Genomic DNA, 20,158 nt, shown 5'->3' with positions numbered 1-20,158 from the left:
AAGCTAGTAGTGATGGGGGCGATGCTAGTAGTGATGGTAGTGATGGAATAATAATTGTGATGGTGAGGGGTAGTAGTAGTAGTAGTATAAATGGTGGTTGTAATAGTGGTAGTAAATGGTCGTGGTTGTGATAGGGGAAAGACAACAGGAGTAGTGGTAGTAGTTGCCATGGGACGTGGGCGGGAGGATGGGTGGGGTGGGTGGTGGGCGTGAAGGAGAACACCTACATGGTCTGGCTGGCCATAAAGGGATGTAAAATGACACAGACAGCGACACCCGCGCCACACTACATCCACACCCTACTTCACACCACCTCCACACCCACTCCATACCCCCTCCACACCACACTCCACACCCCACTCCACACCACACTCCACACCCCCTCCATACCCCACTCCACACCCCCTCCATACCCCACTCCACACAATATCCACACTTACCACCCTCATTTTTCTTGTTATTGTTGAAGGGATGGTGTCGGTCGTTGGTGTGTGTGGGAGGAGGAGGAGGAGGGTCGACCTGTCCTCTGTCACGTGACCAGCGGGACACAAGGGGGGAGGTGGTGATGAAGATTTTTAATTTTTTTGTATTTAAGAGTTAATGTTTATATGGGTCCCAGTCCTAACCTAACCTTATTTGACCTAACCTAACTTAATCTTTACCTAACTTAACCTAATCTAACCAAACTTAAGGACCCATTTGACTTTCAACCATCATTTATATTGTAAATTCGGTTAATTATGTCACTCAGTTGTCACCGTGGTTGGCTGACACAACATAACAAGCATTATATCACTCGTTACTTAGACTTGTCACGTGGGAATGACACTGATAGGTGATGTTGTCTGTCATGTCACAACCACAGAGGACATAAGAGTCATGCATGAACCTGTGGAGTGCTGGAGGAGGATAAGCAAGCCGGGGAACATTACGCGCCAGGTGAATTAATTAACGGGAATGTCAGGTGAGATGACAAGTTTAATAAAGGAATTTGATCACTTGAATATTTGGCACCTCAGCTTATTTTACCTGATGATTAAACACTAATTCTACCTGTGGGGGTTATGTTACGTTATGTTATGTTACGTTATGTTATGTTAAGTTATTTTATGTTATGTTACGTTATGTTATGTTATGTTATGTTACGTTATTTTATGTTATGTTACGTTATGTTACGTTATGTTATGTTACGTTATTTTATGTTATGTTACGTTATGTTACGTTATGTTATGTTACGTTATTTTATGTTATGTTACGTTATGTTACGTTATGTTACGTTATGTTATGTTACGTTATTTTATGTTATGTTATGTTATGTTACGTTATGTTACGTTATGTTACGTTATGTTACGTTATTTTATGTTATGTTACGTTATGTTATGTTACGTTATGTTAGTGATTAGAATTAGAGCTTATTAAGACTGAACCCCAATCCTAATGGTTGGGTTAGGTTAGTTTGGGACTGACGAAAGCTGGCACCCATTAGATCTAGAGCCCATTAGGACTAGGGTACACCAGATCTAGTACCCATTAGGATTAGGGTCTAATATAACAGGGAACCATTATATCTAGAACTCACTATAACTGATGACTAATACAATTGGAACCCATTATAACTGGAACCCATTATAACCGGAACCCATTATAACTGGAACCCATTATAACTGGAACCCATTATAACTGGAACCCATTATAACTGGAACCCTTTATAACTGGAACCCATTATAACTGGAACCCATTATAACTGGAACTCGCTATAACTGGAACCCATTATAACTGGAACCCATTATAACTGGAACCCTTTATAACTGGAACCCATTATAACTGGAACCCATTATAACTGGAACACCCTTTCACCAGTCACCGTATGTGTCTGTTTATCGCTGACTGTCTTTCTCCCGGCCAGCCATACCTGTATATATTTACCTGTGGCTGGTTTTTACCTGTAATTATGTGTCTTGTTTGCTTGGCAGGTACTTGTGTGTGTCTTTCTTACTCGTGGCTGTGTTTGCGTAAGACTGTGTTTACTTTCGTGTGTGTGTGTGTGTGTGTGTGTTATATGTACGTGTGGCTGTATGTTCATTTGACTGTTTGTACTTGTGAATGTAAACTGATTAACTAACTGACTGACCGACTGAAAGAAGATTTGGGCCTACTCACAACCTTGATCTCATCACAACCTTGGCCCCATCACAACCTTGACCTCATCACAACCTTGACCTCATCACAACCTTGATCTCACCACAACCTTGACCTCATCACAACAACCCTGGCCTCATCACAACCTTGGCCTCATCACAACCAATCCCTCACTTTATCATTCCTCCCTTTCATGTCTAATGGTCGAGTTTCAAAGTTAACATGTGAATGAAATACAGTCAATTCTCCTCCAGTCACTCCCAGTCTTAACACAGTCAACTTCATCATAGATTTCATACAGTTAAATTTCATCAACATTCACCTACGTTACTTTTTGTTGATGGATTTATATATATTGATGTTTTTTTTTAATCAATCTATTAATTATATTCACCTGAAGACAAAAATAAACATATATTTTTCATGTTAGTATTTTGTTGTGTTTAAACCTCATTATTAATTAAGTTCCTTGTCTCAGGTGTGTCTTACGAAATATCCCATCATTAATGACTTTTTTATAACTATACAAACATACAACTCCTTAAATACAAGATACATCCACGACTTATTGTATATACGTATATCATAGACTAACTTATCCACGGTGCACTGATTCCCTTTTATACCTGACTCACTTATCCACGGTGCACTGATTCTCTTATACACCTGAGTCACTTATCCACGGTGCACTGACTCTCTTATACACCTGACTCACTTATCCACGGTGCACTGACTCTCTTATACACCTGACTCACTTATCCACGGTGCACTGATTCTCTTATATACCTGACTCACTTATCCACGGTGCACTGATTCCCTTTTATACCTGACTCACTTATCCACGGTGCACTGATTCTCTTATACACCTGAGTCACTTATCCACGGTGCACTGACTCTCTTATACACCTGACTCACTTATCCACGGTGCACTGACTCTCTTATACACCTGACTCACTTATCCACGGTGCACTGATTCTCTTATATACCTGACTCACTTATCCACGGTGCACTGATTCTCTTATACACCTGACTCACTTATCCACGGTGCACTGATTCTCTTATACACCTGACTCACTTATCCACGGTGCACTGATTCCCTTTTATACCTGACTCACTTATCCACGGTGCACTGACTCTCTTATATATACCTGCCTGTTATTATCGTCCTTCAGAGATGACAATCAGGTGTACCTCTCTATACTATAATCCATCACACAGGTAAACAGTCGGTGTTGTGGGTAAACGTAGCCTGAATATAAGGGAGTTTATAAGTTATATCACCCTATAAATGGTACCTGTCAGCTCTATACCTCCGCTCCGTCTATATCACAGGAAGTAAGAACACGGTTGTCGTCTCTCCATAGTTACCTGTACCATTTCATTCTGTCAGTGTAAGTCACCTTTCATCCTGTTCCTATAACTCACCTGTGACTTTCAATCATCCAATTACCTGGGCTAATTAATGGGTATTTTTTCCCCCTGCAATTTTTCTTCAGTGTGTAAATAGTACAGTAGTTTGTGTGTCTGTGATGTGTCTTTGTGTGTCTGTGATGTGTCTTTGAGTAATAATAAGTTATCTCTTCCTGTTTCTACTCTAATATTTCAAGGTAAATTGCTCACTGCCTCAGTTCGGTGTACCGTTAAAAGCTCTTGTTTGGTTTCCGCCATAGGAGCTTCAATCTGGTGGAGTTATTTTCACCGTTAACATTAAAATAACATAAACATTAATATAGTTATTCCTTTTAGTTACGTTTACTTAACCCAACAATTAGCTCAAGATGTCAGGTAAACACCTCTGTCTCAAGGTGTCTAGATTACCTGTTTTTAGTCTGAATATCTCGTTTCTACTCCTACAGGTATGGCATGGCCTTCGACGCCGCGCGCAGGAAGAACGCCACCCGGGAGACGACGGCGACGTTGAAGGCGTGGCTGAACGAGCACAAGAAGAACCCTTACCCCACCAAGGGAGAGAAGATCATGCTGGCCATCATCACCAAGATGACCCTCACACAGGTACGACTTCCTCCTCCTGCAGGTGGTGATTAGTGATGGTGATTGCTATTGGTGGTGATTAGTGTTGGTGATGACTAATGATGGAACTAGTGCCTAATGTTGGTGATGGTGGTGCTCTCTCTCTCTCTCTCTCTCTCTCTCTCTCTCTCTCTCTCTCTCTCTCTCTCTAAGGGCTGTTTTTTACCAATTCTCTAAGGTTTCGTGTCTGGGGACTTAAATCTCTTCCCTGTCCCTGGTCATCCTACCCCCAACTCTACCCATTAACATCTCTGTTATTATCCCCATCATCAATAATTATATAACCAAATTATCAAATTTTTCTGTACATTTCAATTATTATCTTGACGTTTTTTTTTACTAATTTCAGTATTACTTATTTTTTTTATATAGTTTATCATCATTCACACTTCAAACCCAACTTTCGTTATTCACTTGTATTTTTATCTCCTTTTATACATTATTTTTTAGGGGTATTAATGGTTCTTTAACATCTATCTAAAGTTTTATGATAGTTGTTTATGAGACTAGACACTGGTATGAGTCGTCTTGTGATGTTCTGTAATTTCTGTTGTTTTCTTGGTGGGGTCGTGGAGAAGGTGACTAGTTAAGGCTCTTCAGGGTCTATAGTTTGGTCGATGTCTTGTAGGGTGTGAGAACGCTAGAGGCCCTGGTTTATGTATATATTGGTGGAGGTTATGTATATTGTATGTATTTATTTATGTATGATATCTAAGTATATGTATATTTTGGGTAGTTTTTTATTATATTGGTTCCTATGGTATATAACCTATCTCTCTATATCTTTCTCTATCTTTCTCTCTTCGTCACAGGTGTCGACGTGGTTCGCCAATGCACGTCGGCGGCTGAAGAAGGAGAACAAGATGACGTGGGAGCCGCGTAACAAGACTGACGATGATGATGACGACGACGATGACAAGGACGATGATCATAACGATGGTGAGAAAAGAAAAGGTAAAGGGTTAACTCTGGCCCACCTTACCTGCATGGTTTTGTTACCTCAAGGAAAAAGTATAGAAAACTAATTAAGGGTCACCTGAAGATTAGACACCCCAGCTTATTTCACCAGAAGATTAATCATCCTAATGGCTAACCTAACCTAACCTAACCTAACCTAACCTAACCTAACCTAACCTAACCTGAACGCTAACATAACCTAACCTAACCTAATCTTCGGGTGATCTCTAATTAATATCATGATCATAGGAACTGTTATTAAACGCCTTTTATCTATTGATTAAGAATTTATTAATACCTTTACGTCGTCTCCCACACCTGGCTTAGGGAGAATTGCTCTAATACCCGCCTCTCCTGACTTGACTGGTGGATATTTATCGCGTGTGGGAGATTTTTTGTTTTGTTTTCAGTGTTGCTTTAAGGTAGCCAGTGACTCAAGATGGCGGACAAAATGGAGGCTAAGTTGTACTAATACTCAACCGTAACTGTTTATCATAATATTTGTGGTAGAGTCTCAATGCATTTTCGACACCATTTTCCTCCTTGTTTTGTTGCCGTGATGCATCTATATAAGAAGGTTATTGGAGTAGGTCTGTTAGCTCATCATACTAGTCAGTCCCGTCTACACCCAGCCCTTATCACTCATATATCTGTCCAACCTATATTTGAAGCTTCCCAGCGTGTTTGAGTTAATGATGGTGTTTGGTAACTTGTTCCACTCATCCACAACTCTGTTTCCAACCATTGTCGAACTATTACTACGTGTTCGCTTCTAGTTTGGTAGTTTAATTACCTTAGTTACCTTTATTTAACATCATCATCTATTTATACACTACGATCATACAACGCCCCTGACTCTACGTCTCTCAAGGGAATGTAAATTTACTTTTCTTAATCTGTCTCTATACTCAAGGTCCTGAACGCCCGGGGATAACTTGTCAGCCTCTTCTGAATGCTTTCTAGGGACAAAACCACGTAAGCTGTATATACAGTAGATCTAAGATAACATCGTTTGTCCTGTTACTAACGCTCTGAGACATGAACCCCAGCACAGCCCAGCACAGCACAGCACAGCACAGCACACACCAGTACATTACTTTGTTTGCCTTAATTCTATATGTAACCGCATTGCTATCTAGGTTTTAGGTACAAGTCCAGCTCTAGAAAAACAGCCTCCAAACCTTTGATAATTTGGGGGTATATTTACGACAACATTTTATCCCTGGTGTAAGTGTGGCAGCTTAAGGGAGCCAGCGGGGTGTATCTTGTCTCCTAATTCTCCCTAAAAAAAAAATTAACGTACGAACCTTTGAGAATGTGGTTGTTAGGTGTACAGTCTCAGTGCATTTCCGACACCATCTCGCCCCTTGTGTAAGTGCTATATCTTGTGTCTTAATTCTGTAGGAAAAAATAAATAAATTAACGTACGAACCTTTGAGACTGAGCGAGGCGGCCGGGTATCAGCGGACATGAAGCATACCCATCAACACGTACTTATCATGAAAGCCTTTTAAGCTATCGTCATTATCTGTGTGTGAGACTTATCTGGCAACACCGGCCGGTCGCCACCACCACCTGCTCCCTCCCTTCTACTTCCACAGTTTATTAGGGAAACGGCCCCAATCAAGGCGATAACAGATAAAAACGACAGACAGATTCAGTGTAACCGGAGTAGAGGTGTCAGCAACAAGGCTGCCAGCTCTGACGGCGGGGGAGGGGGGAGGGAGGGGGGGCCACCGTGTTCACTGATACTTACTGCATCTTGTTGCTGGCTCGGTGTGTTGTTTAACTTGTTCCCCGATGTACTGTTTTTCTACCCCTGGTTCAGCTACCAGCTGTAAGTGTTGTAAAAACTGTGTCCTCGGTGTTTCATCTTGACTAGATTCTTACTGTAGTACCTTGATGTACAGTGCAGTACAGTACACCCGACGAGTTACTACAAACACACAAGAATACACGATGTACACATATGACAGAAATTATACTACTGCAAATATATTTCATATAATAGTGTGTGTTTTATATATATATATATATATATATATATATATATATATATATATATATATATATATATTATATATAGTGCTCGGTAAGACACTACTCCTCAACACTCAGGAATGTAAACGCCCGTAGGAAGGTCTTGTTGAGGGCGTCTCAGAGGCCCGGGGGTGAGAAAATGAACAGCGGTTGATGATAAAACCATAACAAATAATAACCAGACACCTAACTTAACCTAACCATGACGTTATAATATTATTACTGCTCTTCAACAGCTAAGAACTCTCAGCGCGTAACAAGGTTAGCATTTACTGTAGTCTGTGGGTAGGTAGGGCGGGGGTTGGTAGGGCGAGAGGTGGGTGGGGTGGGTGGGCGGGGAGGGTAGGGCGGGGGTGGGTAGGGCAGTGGGTAGGGCGGGGTGGTAGGGAGGGGGTGACTAGGGAGGGGGTGGATGTCATAACTGTCAGGAGGACAACTCATGCCAGGACAGTTTGCTTGATATACTACCTGAGGTTCTGCAACATTACCGTGGACAGGTATAGACAGATGTGTTGGACGGACGGAGAGACGGTATGTTTATGTTATCGTGGACGGTGGCTGGTTTACGAGGGTGAAGTGGGCGGGGCGCAGCTAGGATAGTCCAGTGTGTGTGTGTGTGTGTGTGTGTGTGTGTGTTCGCTCTTCCTATTATACACATCAACAAACTGCACTCCACTTTGTTATGTATTTTCCCAACCTCCTTCTTCTCCTCCCCTCATCTTCCTCCCCCTCCTCCTTCACCCCTCATCTCCCTCCTCCTCCTTCTCCCCCTCCTCCTCTGACCTGTTGACCATCCATCCTATCTAACCACATTCACTTCCCAGACAAAAATCACAGAACACTTTTATCAATATCTCATCATCTACTCGAGGGTTAGGTTAGGTTAGGTTTGGTTAGGTTTGGTTAGGTTAGGTTACGTTACGTTAGGTTACGTTAGGTTAGGTTACGTTAGGTTACGTTAGGTTTGGTTACGTTAGGTTTGGTTAGGTTAGGTGATTGATTATTACGGTATTTACATTTTTTATCTAATTATTTCCCTATTTAGTCATAATTTTTAATGGGAAATATCGTTTACCAATTTAAGTCAATCATAAGACCCAAAGGTAGATTCCACATATGGTGTCTAGGGACTTTTGGTCATATGTGTACAGGTGTTCTATTTCATCTCAGGTGTAAACAATACCTCATCAATTCTTCCATGTCTTCTTTATATTTTTTCTCTGTCTCCTTTCTTTTGCTGTTCTTCTTATTCTTGTTCTTCTTGTGTTCTTGTTCTTCTTGTTCTTATTCTTGTTTTTCTTGTTCTTCTTGTTTTTGTTCTTGTACTTGTTCTTTTTGTGTTCTTGTTCTTCTTTTTGTGTTCCTGTTCTTCTTGTTCTTCTTGTGTTCTTGTTTTTCTTGTTCTTGTTTTGATTATTCTTGTTCTACTTGTTCTTGTTCTTCTTCTAACGAACCATATTCTGATATGCCCGTCCTTGTCTAATTAAGATAAAGATGATTTAAAACCTCAGCGTTTGTCAGAGTGCAAGATGATCAGGTAGTTGTGTGTGTGTGTGTGTGTGTGTGTGTGTGCATACTTGGGTGGCCGTGTGGGAGAGATTTTGTGTGTGTGTGTGTGTGTGTACTGCATGTAAATCTCTTTAGATAAGGAGGTATAACGCAGCAGGTGGCAGGTATAAGGGAGGTAGTGGCCAGGTATAAGTGGCCAGGTATAAGGGAGGTAGTGGCCAGGTATAAGGGAGGTAGTGGCCAGGTATAAGGGAGGTAGTGGCCAGGTATAAGGGAGGTAGTGGCCAGGTATAAGGGAGGTAGTGGCCAGGTATAGGGAGGTAGTGTGGCCAGGTATAGGGAGGTGGTGGCCGGGTATAGGGGTAGTGACCAGGTATAAAGGAGGTGGTGGCCAGGTATAGGGAGGTAGTGGCCAGGTATAAGGAGGTAGTGGCCAGGTATAAGGGAGGTAGTGGCCAGGTATAAGGGAGGTAGTGGCCAGGTATAAGGGAGGTAGTGGCCAGTTATCATCAGAGGGAGAACATAAGTCTCCACTTAGTCCTGCCAACCTCGATACTGCAACCCTCCCTCCCTCCCTCCCTCCCTCCTTCCTTCCTTCCCTCTCTCCCTCCCTCCCTCCTTCCATTTCTTCCACTCCTCCTCCATCCCTTCCTCCAGTCCTTCTATTCTCTCTACTCCTCATCCATCCCTTCACTCCCTATCCTCACCATTCATTCCTCCCTCCCTTCCTACCCCGATCCTTCCTTCCCTCCTTCCCTCCCTCCTTCCCTCCTTCCCTCAATCTTACCCCTCCTTGATATACCAAGAGGGAGAAGACGAAGGAAAGAGGATGTGGGAGGGAAGGAAAATAGGTTGGGGAGGTGAAGAGAGGAGGAGGAGGAGGAGGAGGGGAAAGAGAAGGAGGTAATATAACGGAGAGGAAGAGAGGGAATGTGATAAAGTTGGTTAGGAAGGAAGAGAGAGAGAGGAGGGTGTTTGTCGGAGTGTGATGGGGGTCAGGGAGGGAGGGAGGGAGGGTTGGGGAGAATATAGTGCTTGGCTCAAGTCCATGACATGTGTTACAGTAACTCAGACCTTATGAAGGGTGTACATTAGGACGAGATTAAGGAGGGTGAGCTGAAAAAATGTCTGCCCCGGTCGTTAAGGTCTGCAATCTGGGATATTATCTGCCTTTGATAACGTTAATATAATAGGCGATTCTCTTACTGTGGACACGATGCCGACGGCTGCTGTTGGTGATGCCGACGGCTGCTGTTGGTGCTGTGGTGATGGTGGTGTTGTGGTGATGTTGGTGTTGTGGTGATGTTGGTGATGTTGGTGTTGTGGTGATGTTGGTGTTGTGGTGATGTTGGTGATGTTGGTGTTGTGGTGATGTTGGTGTTGTGGTGATGGTGGTGTTGTGGTGATGTTGGTGCTGTTTGGTGATGGTGGTGTTGTGTGGTGATGTTGGTGTTGTGGTGATGTTGGTGTTGTGGTGATGTTGGTGCTGTGTGGTGATGTTGGTGATGTTGTTGATGTTGGTGTTGTGGTGATGTTGGTGTTGTGGTGATGTTGGTGTTGTGGTGATGTTGGTGTTGTGGTGATGTTGGTGTTGTGGTGATGTTGGTGCTGTTTGGTGATGGTGGTGTTGTGGTGATGTTGAATTGTTGTGGTGATGTTGGTGTTGTGGTGATGTTGGTGCTGTGGTGATGTTAGTGATGTTGGTGTTGTGGTGATGTTGGTGATGTAATGTTGGTGATGTTGGTGTTGTGGTGATGTTGGTGATGTGGTGATGTTGGTGATGTTGTGGTGATGTTGGTGATGTGGTGATGTTGTGGTGATGTTGGTGATGTTGGTGCTGTGGTGATGTTGGTGGTGCTGTTTGGTGATGTTGGTGATGTTGGTGTTGTGGTGATGTTGGTGCTGTTTGGTGGAAGTGTTGGTGATGTTGGTGTTGTGGTGATGTTGGTGTTGTGGTGATGTTGGTGATGTTGGTGTTGTGGTGATGTTGGTGTTGTGGTGATGTGGTGATGTTGGTGTTGTGGTGATGTTGGTGACTAGTGCTGTTGGTGGTGTTGTGTGGTGATGTTTGGTGATGTTGGTGATGTAGCTACTGGGTGGTGATGTTGTTGATACTAGTGTTGGATGAATGAATAACTCACTCACTCACTCACACTCACTCACTCACTCACTCACTCACTCACTCACTCACTCACCTTGTAGATGAATTGATTAACTTACGCATAGTTACCTGTATATCCTATAGGTTGAGGAAGATGTGTGTAAATGAGAGACAAGTTAGGAGGAGTACTGGGAGGGATTTAGGGTGAAAGGGAGGGGGGAGCAGGGAGAGGAACGAAGAGAATGGGGGGACAGGGAAGGAGGGAACAGAAGGAGGGGGGACAGGGAGGAGGGGGGGCAGGAAGGGGACAGGGAAGGAGGGGGAACAGAAGAGGAGGTACAGGGAGGAGGGAGAACAGAAGAGGAGGGGGACAGGGAAGGAGGGGGAACAGAGAAGGAGGGACAGGGGGGAAGGAGGGGGCAGGGAAGGGGGACGGGAAGGAGGAACAGAGAAGGAGGTACAGGGAAGGAGGGAGAACAGAGAAGGAGGGGGGACAGGGGGAAGGAGGGGGGGAGAACAGAGAAGGAGGGGGGAACAGGGAGGGGGGAGGAGCAGAGAAGGAGGGGGGAACAGGGAAGGAGGGGGGGAACAATCGCGAGGGATGTGTGATGGTATATTACTGTCACTCACTTCGACTCTATGCGTTAGGGTTATCATATGTTTTTATATAATTTTCCAAATTTGGTGAAATATTGCTCTTCTCACTCTAATTCCTCCAGCTTCTCCCGTCCCCTCCCTTCTCTATCACTGTTCCAGCATTATTCACCTTCACCTCGACCAGAGTGAGGCCGAGTACTTGTAGTGTGTCAGTGTCCAACGCCCAGTCCACGTCAAAACACGCCTCCATCACTAGTCTCCTCCCAGTGAGAACCTTATACACAACACCCGCTCTTCAAGACTGTCAATCTGTTATCAGTCGCCGGTAACTTGAGTCCTTGCAACAACAAGTCCCTGGGAGTGGCGGTGGTGCAGTTCCGCGACGGTCGGCCATAACACGCGGCTGAACAAGGTCCGCAAGCATTCGCTCCTCCATACCTGCATGCACTGCCGCCGCCGACAAGACGGTAGTTCGTGTCCAATTACTTTAATGGCCGAGATAGTCAAGGCCCCAACTGGTGTCTCCTAGATAGCGCCGTGAAGCTTGACACGGAGTTATCATGTAAAAGGACAGGGCGGCGGAGTTGACTGGTTTTCACGGAAGGCGGACAACGCTGATAGCCGCAGCCGTCCCAACAAAAAGTTGACGACAGTGAAGCGTGACGGCTGTGCTAATTTGACTATTTTCAGGAGGTAGGACAAGAGCGGCTCATAGGTCGGCTGCACCAGACCAGGAGAAAATGTTAGCCATGTGCGAGGGCGTTTTTATGCGTCCTGGACATGGCTTCACTTCTCGCCGCTCCTTTTGATATTATAACTACGACACAAGAATAAAAAACCCAACCACGGTATTGAAGTGAAATTCTCTTTGTCTCTCGCTACACCTCCACGCTGTAACGCCTAACCACACGATAGGACGTCCAGAGGTTGCCGTAAAAATAGCAACCACACGTTTTTAATCGGAAACCCCAAAGGAGCGGCCCGACGTGTTAGTTTAATGTCCTCGATAACCCAACCCTCGGGGCCTCCTCCATCCTAAGCGATACCGACACGACCCTCACGACGTTACCTGGCGATACCTGACGATACCTGCTGATACTGACATGCCCGGCAACACTGACCTATCGTGTTTGTGGCTACTCCTTCCATCCTCATTGGGGTCAGGGGGGGGGGGGGGATTTTAGCAAGGGGTCGTAGAGAGAAGAGGACGAGGAGAACGTTTCTAGAGAAGTTAGAAGAAGCAGAAATTTAGGAAGAACAAATGGAAAGTACAGAAAAAATTCTAAAAAACAAAGAATTAATGAAAAAACGACAATTAGAAAAAGAAGAAGAAGAATAATTAAATGACATTAAAGATGATAATAAGAAGAAAAAGACAAGGAGATAATAACAGAAAACAAGAGATATTCAGAGAGAGAGAGAGAGAGAGAGAGAGGTGAGTAAGGAGACGAAGAGAGAGAGAGAGAGAGAAAGGGAAGAAGAAGCGCACGATGATATACACAGAAGAACAAGAGAATTAGAGATAAAACGATAATATATAAAACTAAAGATAAACGCAACAAGAAATAAAACAAAACATGGAATAATGATGTAATCAGGGAATAAAAAAAGCATAAAGGAATAAGAGAGAGAAAAGAAAACAACTACAAATTACAGACGAAAGAAAAGATGGAAAATTTAGTGAAGGAAGAGGATGGAAGAGACGAAGAAAATAAGAGAATTGAGATGGCAGATGAGGGAATAGCAGGGGAGAGGGATTGAACGAGGGAGTGTAAAGGGGAGATAAGAATGAATAATATCTTAATGGAAGGTGAGAGAACAGAGAGCACACGAAGATGGAAGAGAGACATAGGAGAAAGGGGGAGAGGAGAAGGAGAAGAAGGAAGAGGTAATAGTGTTAAGAGATGGAGGGGCAAGAGAGAGAGAGAGAGAGAGAGAGAGAGAGAGAGAGAGAGAGAGAGAGACTACCTCTTATCTACAACACATTACAACTTACAATAATGAGAATATCTACAACTCATCATCACAACCACAATATTAATAACTAACCTCATTTAATCATAAGTTACAACAATATACAACAACTCTCTCGTCTATAATGAATAAAACGACATAACTAAAACGATCGCCAAATAAGTATCTTCACCCCCCACTAATATCGTCATCCCCTCCTGCATAATTATACCAACATTACTATAGTTTACGAATTTCCAGGAACTTAATATATACTTCACTATTAAAGTATATAATCGTTTTATGAGGTCGACCACACACACACACACACACACACCCACCACATAACCCTCATATTAAAAAAAATTGTCTTGTAGTTTATAGTCCAATACGACTTCGAATCTCTGTTGGAATAGAATTGAACCGTCATTAAGCTGACGTTTGGGTGATGCTCAAATTGCCCAGCGACCAATGGTTATGTATTTTTGCAATGTGTAAATTGGCAGGAATGTAACCCCTAACATGATATTAGTGTGATATTGCCGGGTGAAATTAGAGTGTCGTAAAAAAAAAAAAACGTAAATTATCTTCCATTGCTTCTGGGTGTATCAGTACCTTAGCCGTCCACGATATGGCGTCACTTCCTTTATCCTATACTCCGCCCTGGGCTTCCGTTCGTTCTGATGACACGACTTGTTACCTAAACCTGTACATCCTTTTCTTCCTTCCCTAATTCCTACTTTCTCTCTTTTTCCCCTACCTCCTGCCTTCTTTTTTTCTTCCCCACCTCCTACTTCATTCTCTTCCTTCCCTACCTCCTACTTCATTCTCTTCCTTCCCTACCTCCTACTTCATTCTCTTCCTTCCCTACCTCCTACTTCATTCTCTTCCTTCCCTACCTCCTACTTCATTCTCTTCCTTCCCTACCTCCTCTTTTCCTCCCCCTTTACCTCCTACATCCTGCTCCCTCATGATACCTCACCCCACTGTCTCCTCACGTCAATTTCTCCCTCCCCACTTCCCTTCCCTCCCCCCCATTCCCTCACTGCCTTCCTTCTACCTCCCTCCTCATAACACGTTGCTATTGGTGGTAGTGGTGCGTTTGTTGTCTCCTGATGGTGCACCTATTGGGTTTTTAATGGTGCACATGTTGGTTATTAATGGTGCACAGGTTGACTCTTCATAATGCATGGTGCACATGATGGTCCTTGATGGTGCAATACACATCCCTACCACATCCCCATTTCTTATTCCACCCACATCCCTAACCTCTACCCCACCTCCTTAACTCCTGTACCCCCACTTACCCCCCCATCTCCCATCACCCCCCCCTCCTCCGGGAAAAAAGCCCTGGCCTGGGAGAGGTCCGGGCGGAAGATGGGGAGGAGGCATGGTCAAACGGACGATAGAGATAGGAACGTGATTAGCGGAATGTAGAAAGCATGTTGGCTGTTGGTGATGATGAGCGACACCAACACCGCCACTCAGTGTATTGGCTGGTGCTATTGGTGTGTGACCCCCCTCCTTTATACCTCCTCCCTCCCTCCCTGCATACCTGTATGTGTATACCGTAACACTACCTGCCTACCCTATTGTTGTGTCTTTAACACCTGCTGGCAAGTTTAGGATTGTGTGAATATATATATATATATATATATATATATATATATATATATATATATATATATATATATATATATATATATATATATATATATATATAGTTAGTGTATATGCATATTTATTTATGCATATAATTTTGTGGTTTTCAAGACTTCATGTTTTAATTTAGTTTTTTGATAGAGAGATTTGTTTTTTTCCCTAAGAATGGGAGGATATGTGCGTGTGTGTGTGTGTGTGTGTGTGTGTGTGTGTGTGTGTGTGTGTGTGTGTGCGCGTGTGTGTGTGCGTGTGCGTGTGTGTGTGTGTGTGTGTGTGTGTGTGTGTGTGTGTGTGTGTGTGTGGTGCGTGTGTGTGTGTGTGGTGCGTGTGTGTGTGTGTGTGTTATACTCTGATTCATGAAAATCGTCAATATATTGGTTACCGGGTAATTGTTGATTAAGACAGACAGACAGACAGACAGACATGTTCATAGGCAGGTAAAGATATAGACGGGTAGATACGTGGATAAATGTAAGGATAGATGGATAAATAGATAGACACCAACACCACCCTCAACCACCAGCTATTACAACCCACACCACCACCAACAACCACCACCACCAACAACCACCAAACACTATCATCACCACCACCAACAACCACCACCACGTGCAACCACCACTACTACTACTGGGGAGAGGGCAAGTTGCAATGGACTGCCAATAACCCAATTTGTTGGGTTTCGCCTGCAACCACTACCCTCCCCCCCCCACACACACACAGCGTCCTGATGGTATGGTATTTTACTAACACACTCAGTAATTACCAATTCCGGGATTTGAAAGACCCCGAAATTGCTGACGATAAATCGACCTTGTGTAGTTAAATGTAGCCCCGACGCTGTTATCACCGCAAGCATAATGGACAATAAAAATCCCAATGTTGTTTTTGGAGTGTTGCTTCCCCTGATTTATGGGGGCCCCGTCTTTGTGATCCCCGAACAGGTGTGGAGGTTGGGCTACCATGGGATTCTTTTTTGCAGGAGGTGGAGTTGCTAATGTGTGAGTCATGTTGTTACCGGTAGATGGCGTTAGTATGTGAGGTAAATACGACACTAGTTGATATTATCGAGTCGTATACCTTATACTGGGGGAGTTTGATGGGTTTTTTGACATTCTTGGTGGTGAGGGGGATGGGGAGTGGGGGTTGAGGAGGAAGGGGAAGGGGAAGGGGGAGAAGGATGGGGGTGAGGAGGAAGAAGGAGGAATGGGAGGGGGGTTGAATTTTTAATGCACGAACCTTTTGAGTGTCGTGGTTCATGGTTCACTGCTGGTACTGACGATCACCTCTTGTTAGGTACGGAGTTACGAGACCTAGAGCCGGATCACCACCACTACTACTACTACTACTACTACTACTACTACTACTATAATCACCACTATTACTACCACTCCTTCCACCACCACCACCACTACTACCACCACCACCACTACTACTACTACCACCAGTACCACCCACCACCAGTACCAAGTTTACTATCTCACTTCCTGTGTTGTGTTGCCCTGAGGTACTTGAGAAGAGAGGAGGAAGGGACTAAGGGAGAGAGTGTGACAACAGTAAGGGAGGAAGGGAGACAGATGGGGAGAATAAGGGAGGGAGAGAAGTAGGAACAACAATAGAAAAGAAAATAAAGGAGGGAAGAAAGGAAGGAAGGAAGGAAGGAAGGAAGGAGAAAATCGGGGTAGAGGAATATAAAACAAAATAGCGGACTGTGGCGGAGAGAAGGAGAGAAGGTAGGAAGGAGGGAGGGAGGGAGGGAGGGATGGTAGGAAGGAGGGAGGGAAGGGGGAGGGAGGGAAGGAGGGAGGGAGGGGTCTTTGTGGTCGAGGTATAAAAACGATAATATTAGACACTATCACGTTTAAAATCACTTGTAATATTCTTTCAAATAACTACAAAGTGTCTGTACTTAACTGACAACTATAAGACCAAAGAGCATCATTATACTGGCTATTAAACTCCTATGAATATATATATAAGACTCGTAACTCAACCTACAGAGTGACCGCCACACACACTCCGGGGCTGAACCTGTGTCTCGAAACAACTTTACGAGAGTAATTTTCTTTGTTTTTTTTTCTTTATTTGGATAAGTTATGTGGTAGGTATAGTACTTTCTTGGGAACACCTGAAGATTAGACACCCCAGTTTATTTTATCTTATGACTAATTATCCTAACGTCAACTCGGGAGGTTAGATTAAGTTATGGTGTTTAATCCTTAGGTGAAATAAACTCAGGTGTCTAATCTTCAGGTGATCTTCCCCTTCTTCTCTTAAACTAACACACTGTTAAACTCTTTTACATAATGCCCTTCAAAATACCATCATAAAATACTAAACACTAAATTAAATATATCTTCTATTTACAACCACTAAACAAAACCCCAAAAGCTATTATGTTAATATATATATATATATATATATATATATATATATATATATATATATATATATATATATATATATATATATATATTATTATGTAGAATACTTTTATCATGTAGATCAGGAATGTAGGTGTTTTTGAAATATATCTGAGTTACTTATGAATATGTAGAACACGTGACATACTGAACACCTGTGGAGGACGGGTGGTGGGTGTGTGATAGGCATGCGAGGAGTGGGATAGTGGGCGTATGAGGATCATAATATATAAGTTTTTAACACGAGGTTGGGCGACATCAGCATACTGTTAGATGACATTGAGAGGCAAAAGCAATAAGAATGGGTGATGGTCGGCAGGGCAGGGGCAGGGGCAGGGCAGGGCAGGGCAGGGCAGGGCAGGAGCAGGGCTGGTGGTAGGTAGCAGTAGTAGTGTAGGACAGCCACCCTGGACGCTAGAGACCTGACAGGTGTCGCTCCCCCTGTAAAATATTTCCTAACCTTCAATTTGCTTCCGCCATTATGATTCTTTATTCTCTGCTTTTAATATCCTGAACCTGAACGTGTGTGATGCCTATCAACCTCTTGATCCTCCTCCTTCACTCTTCCTCACCACACTCTCCCTCACCACACTCTCCCTCACCACACTCCCCTCCCACCACCCCTTTCCCTCCCTCACCACACCCCCTCCCTCCCACCCACCTCCCCTCCCCTCCACCCACCTCCTCCCCTCACCACCTCCCCTCCCTCCCACCCACCCCCTCCCCTCCACCTCCCTCCCCTCCCACCACTCCCTCCCTCCCCCCCCTCCCTCCCACCACACTCCTCCTCACCACACTACTACACTCCCTCCATCACTATACTCCTTCCATCACCCTCCTTCCCTCCTCCCTCACCATACTCCCTCACTTTCACCACACACAAATAATAACTCCAACACACACACACACACACACACACACACACACACACACACACACACACACATTACCCATAAGTCTTTCGTCAACACTGGACCATAACCCTGAACTAAGGTTGACAGTAGCGTATTGGTTGTTATATCAGAGTCTCATTATCGTTATTGTGTCCTGTCGTAGTGTGATTGGTCCACTCTGGCGCAGGAAGTTGTTTGGTCATGTGTTTAGATGTGTCATCCTAGTTTGGTTGGTATTGAGTACAGGTAAATGTGTCTTGGTATTGAGTACAGGTAGGACCAGGTAAATGTGTCTTGGTATTGAGTACAGGTAGGACCAGGTAAATGTGTCTTGGTATTGGGTACAGGTAGGACTAGGTAAATGTGTCTTGGTATTGAGTACAGGTAGGACCAGGTAAATGTGTCTTGGTATTGGGTACAGGTAGGATCAGGTAAATGTGTCTTGGTATTGAGTACAAGTAGGACCAGGTAAATGTGTCATGGTATTGAGTACAGGTAGGACCAGGTAAATGTGTCTTGGTATTGAGTGCAGGTAGGACCAGGTAAATGTGTCTTGGTATTGAGTACAGGTAGGACCAGGTAAATGTGTCTTGGTATTGTACAGGTACAGGTAGGACTAGGACCAGGTAAATGTACAGGTAGGACCAGGTAAATGTGTCTTGGTATTGAGTACAGGTAGGTCCAGGTAAATGTGTCATGGTATTGGGTACAGGTAGGACCAGGTAAATGTGTCATGGTAGTTGGTATTATGTAACAAAATATGAATGAATATATACATACAGATCCCCTGTTAATTATACCAAAACATATGAAAGTATAAAACCCCATATTAATATACATAATAAAGTAGACATGAAAGTATACATGAACACCTCATCGGAAATGAAAAAGTATATATTTTATGTATACTATTAACACCTGCTAATTAGTGTCATTAAAACAAAACCGTATTTAACATTACTTAATTCAACGCTAATTTAACCTTACCTGGAAATTTAGACTATTTTAACTATAGCAAAACCCACCTTAAAAATTTAACCTTAACAATAATGTACACTATGTGACGATGTACACTTCAACCTAACCTAACCATGGGCAGCTCGGTACATACCTGTGGGTCAAGGTATGTACAGTGGTTTTGTTGTCATTATCTAGTGCACGTTTGTATCTACCTGGGCGGAGACAGGTTGAATGGTGGTGTGTGGTCTTGCGTACCCTGAGCTCAGCAGGTGGGAAAAGGTAGGAGGAGGGGGGAAGGAAGGGGATGAGAGGGAAGGAAGGAGAGGAGGGAAATAAGGGAGAGGGGAAAGGACTGAGGGTGAAAAGGAAGAGGAAATGGAAGGAAGAGAAAGAGAGGCAGAGAGGATAGAAATAATTTAGAAGTGAAAGAGTTGGGATATTTAGTTGGGGAGGAAAGGAAGGAAGGGGGGAGATAGGATGAAGGACGAATGATGAAAGAGGAAACAGACAGAAAAGGAAGAAGGGAGAGTGGGATAAGATAGAAGGAGGGAAAGAGAACTATGGTCGTGAGAATGGGGGAAAAGAGAAGGGGGGAAAGGAAGAATGGGGAAGTTGAGAGGGAGAAGGAAGGAAGGAAGGAAGGACAACGTTATATAAAGTGTAAAAGACAAGAGAAAGAAACGAACGAGGGAAGAGGTAAAGACGGCGATAATGATAATAACAAGAACAGACGAAGGAATGAACAGTTAAAAAACACGAAACATGAAAGAAAATGAAGAATAAAGGAGAGGTTAGGTTAGGTTAGGTTAGGTTAGGTTAGGTTTCTTATTGGTAAGGGGGGGATAATCTGGTGGGTGATTAATCTTCAGGTGATCGGAATAGTGTGTATATAC

The 20,158-nt window shown here is 43.6% G+C and overlaps 1 protein-coding gene across 1 annotated transcript in view; it reads left to right on the top strand.

Moving 5' to 3' along the window:
* Positions 1 to 20,158, top strand: part of LOC121871897 (putative iroquois-class homeodomain protein irx-1) — a 140,435-nt gene that overhangs the window by 113,664 nt on the left and 6,613 nt on the right. The window contains exons 5-6 of the mRNA XM_042374491.1: positions 3,996 to 4,152; positions 4,983 to 5,109. Coding sequence (XP_042230425.1) covers positions 3,996 to 4,152; positions 4,983 to 5,109 — 284 coding nt within the window. The remainder of the gene's footprint in view (positions 1 to 3,995; positions 4,153 to 4,982; positions 5,110 to 20,158) is intronic.

The sequence above is a fragment of the Homarus americanus genome, unplaced genomic scaffold, assembly GCF_018991925.1.
Source record: "Homarus americanus isolate GMGI-L3 unplaced genomic scaffold, GMGI_Hamer_2.0 scaffold34345, whole genome shotgun sequence".
Classification (NCBI taxonomy): Eukaryota; Metazoa; Arthropoda; class Malacostraca; order Decapoda; family Nephropidae; genus Homarus; species Homarus americanus.
Note: the sequence above shows the minus strand (reverse complement) of the source record. Positions and strands in the feature narration are given on the sequence as shown.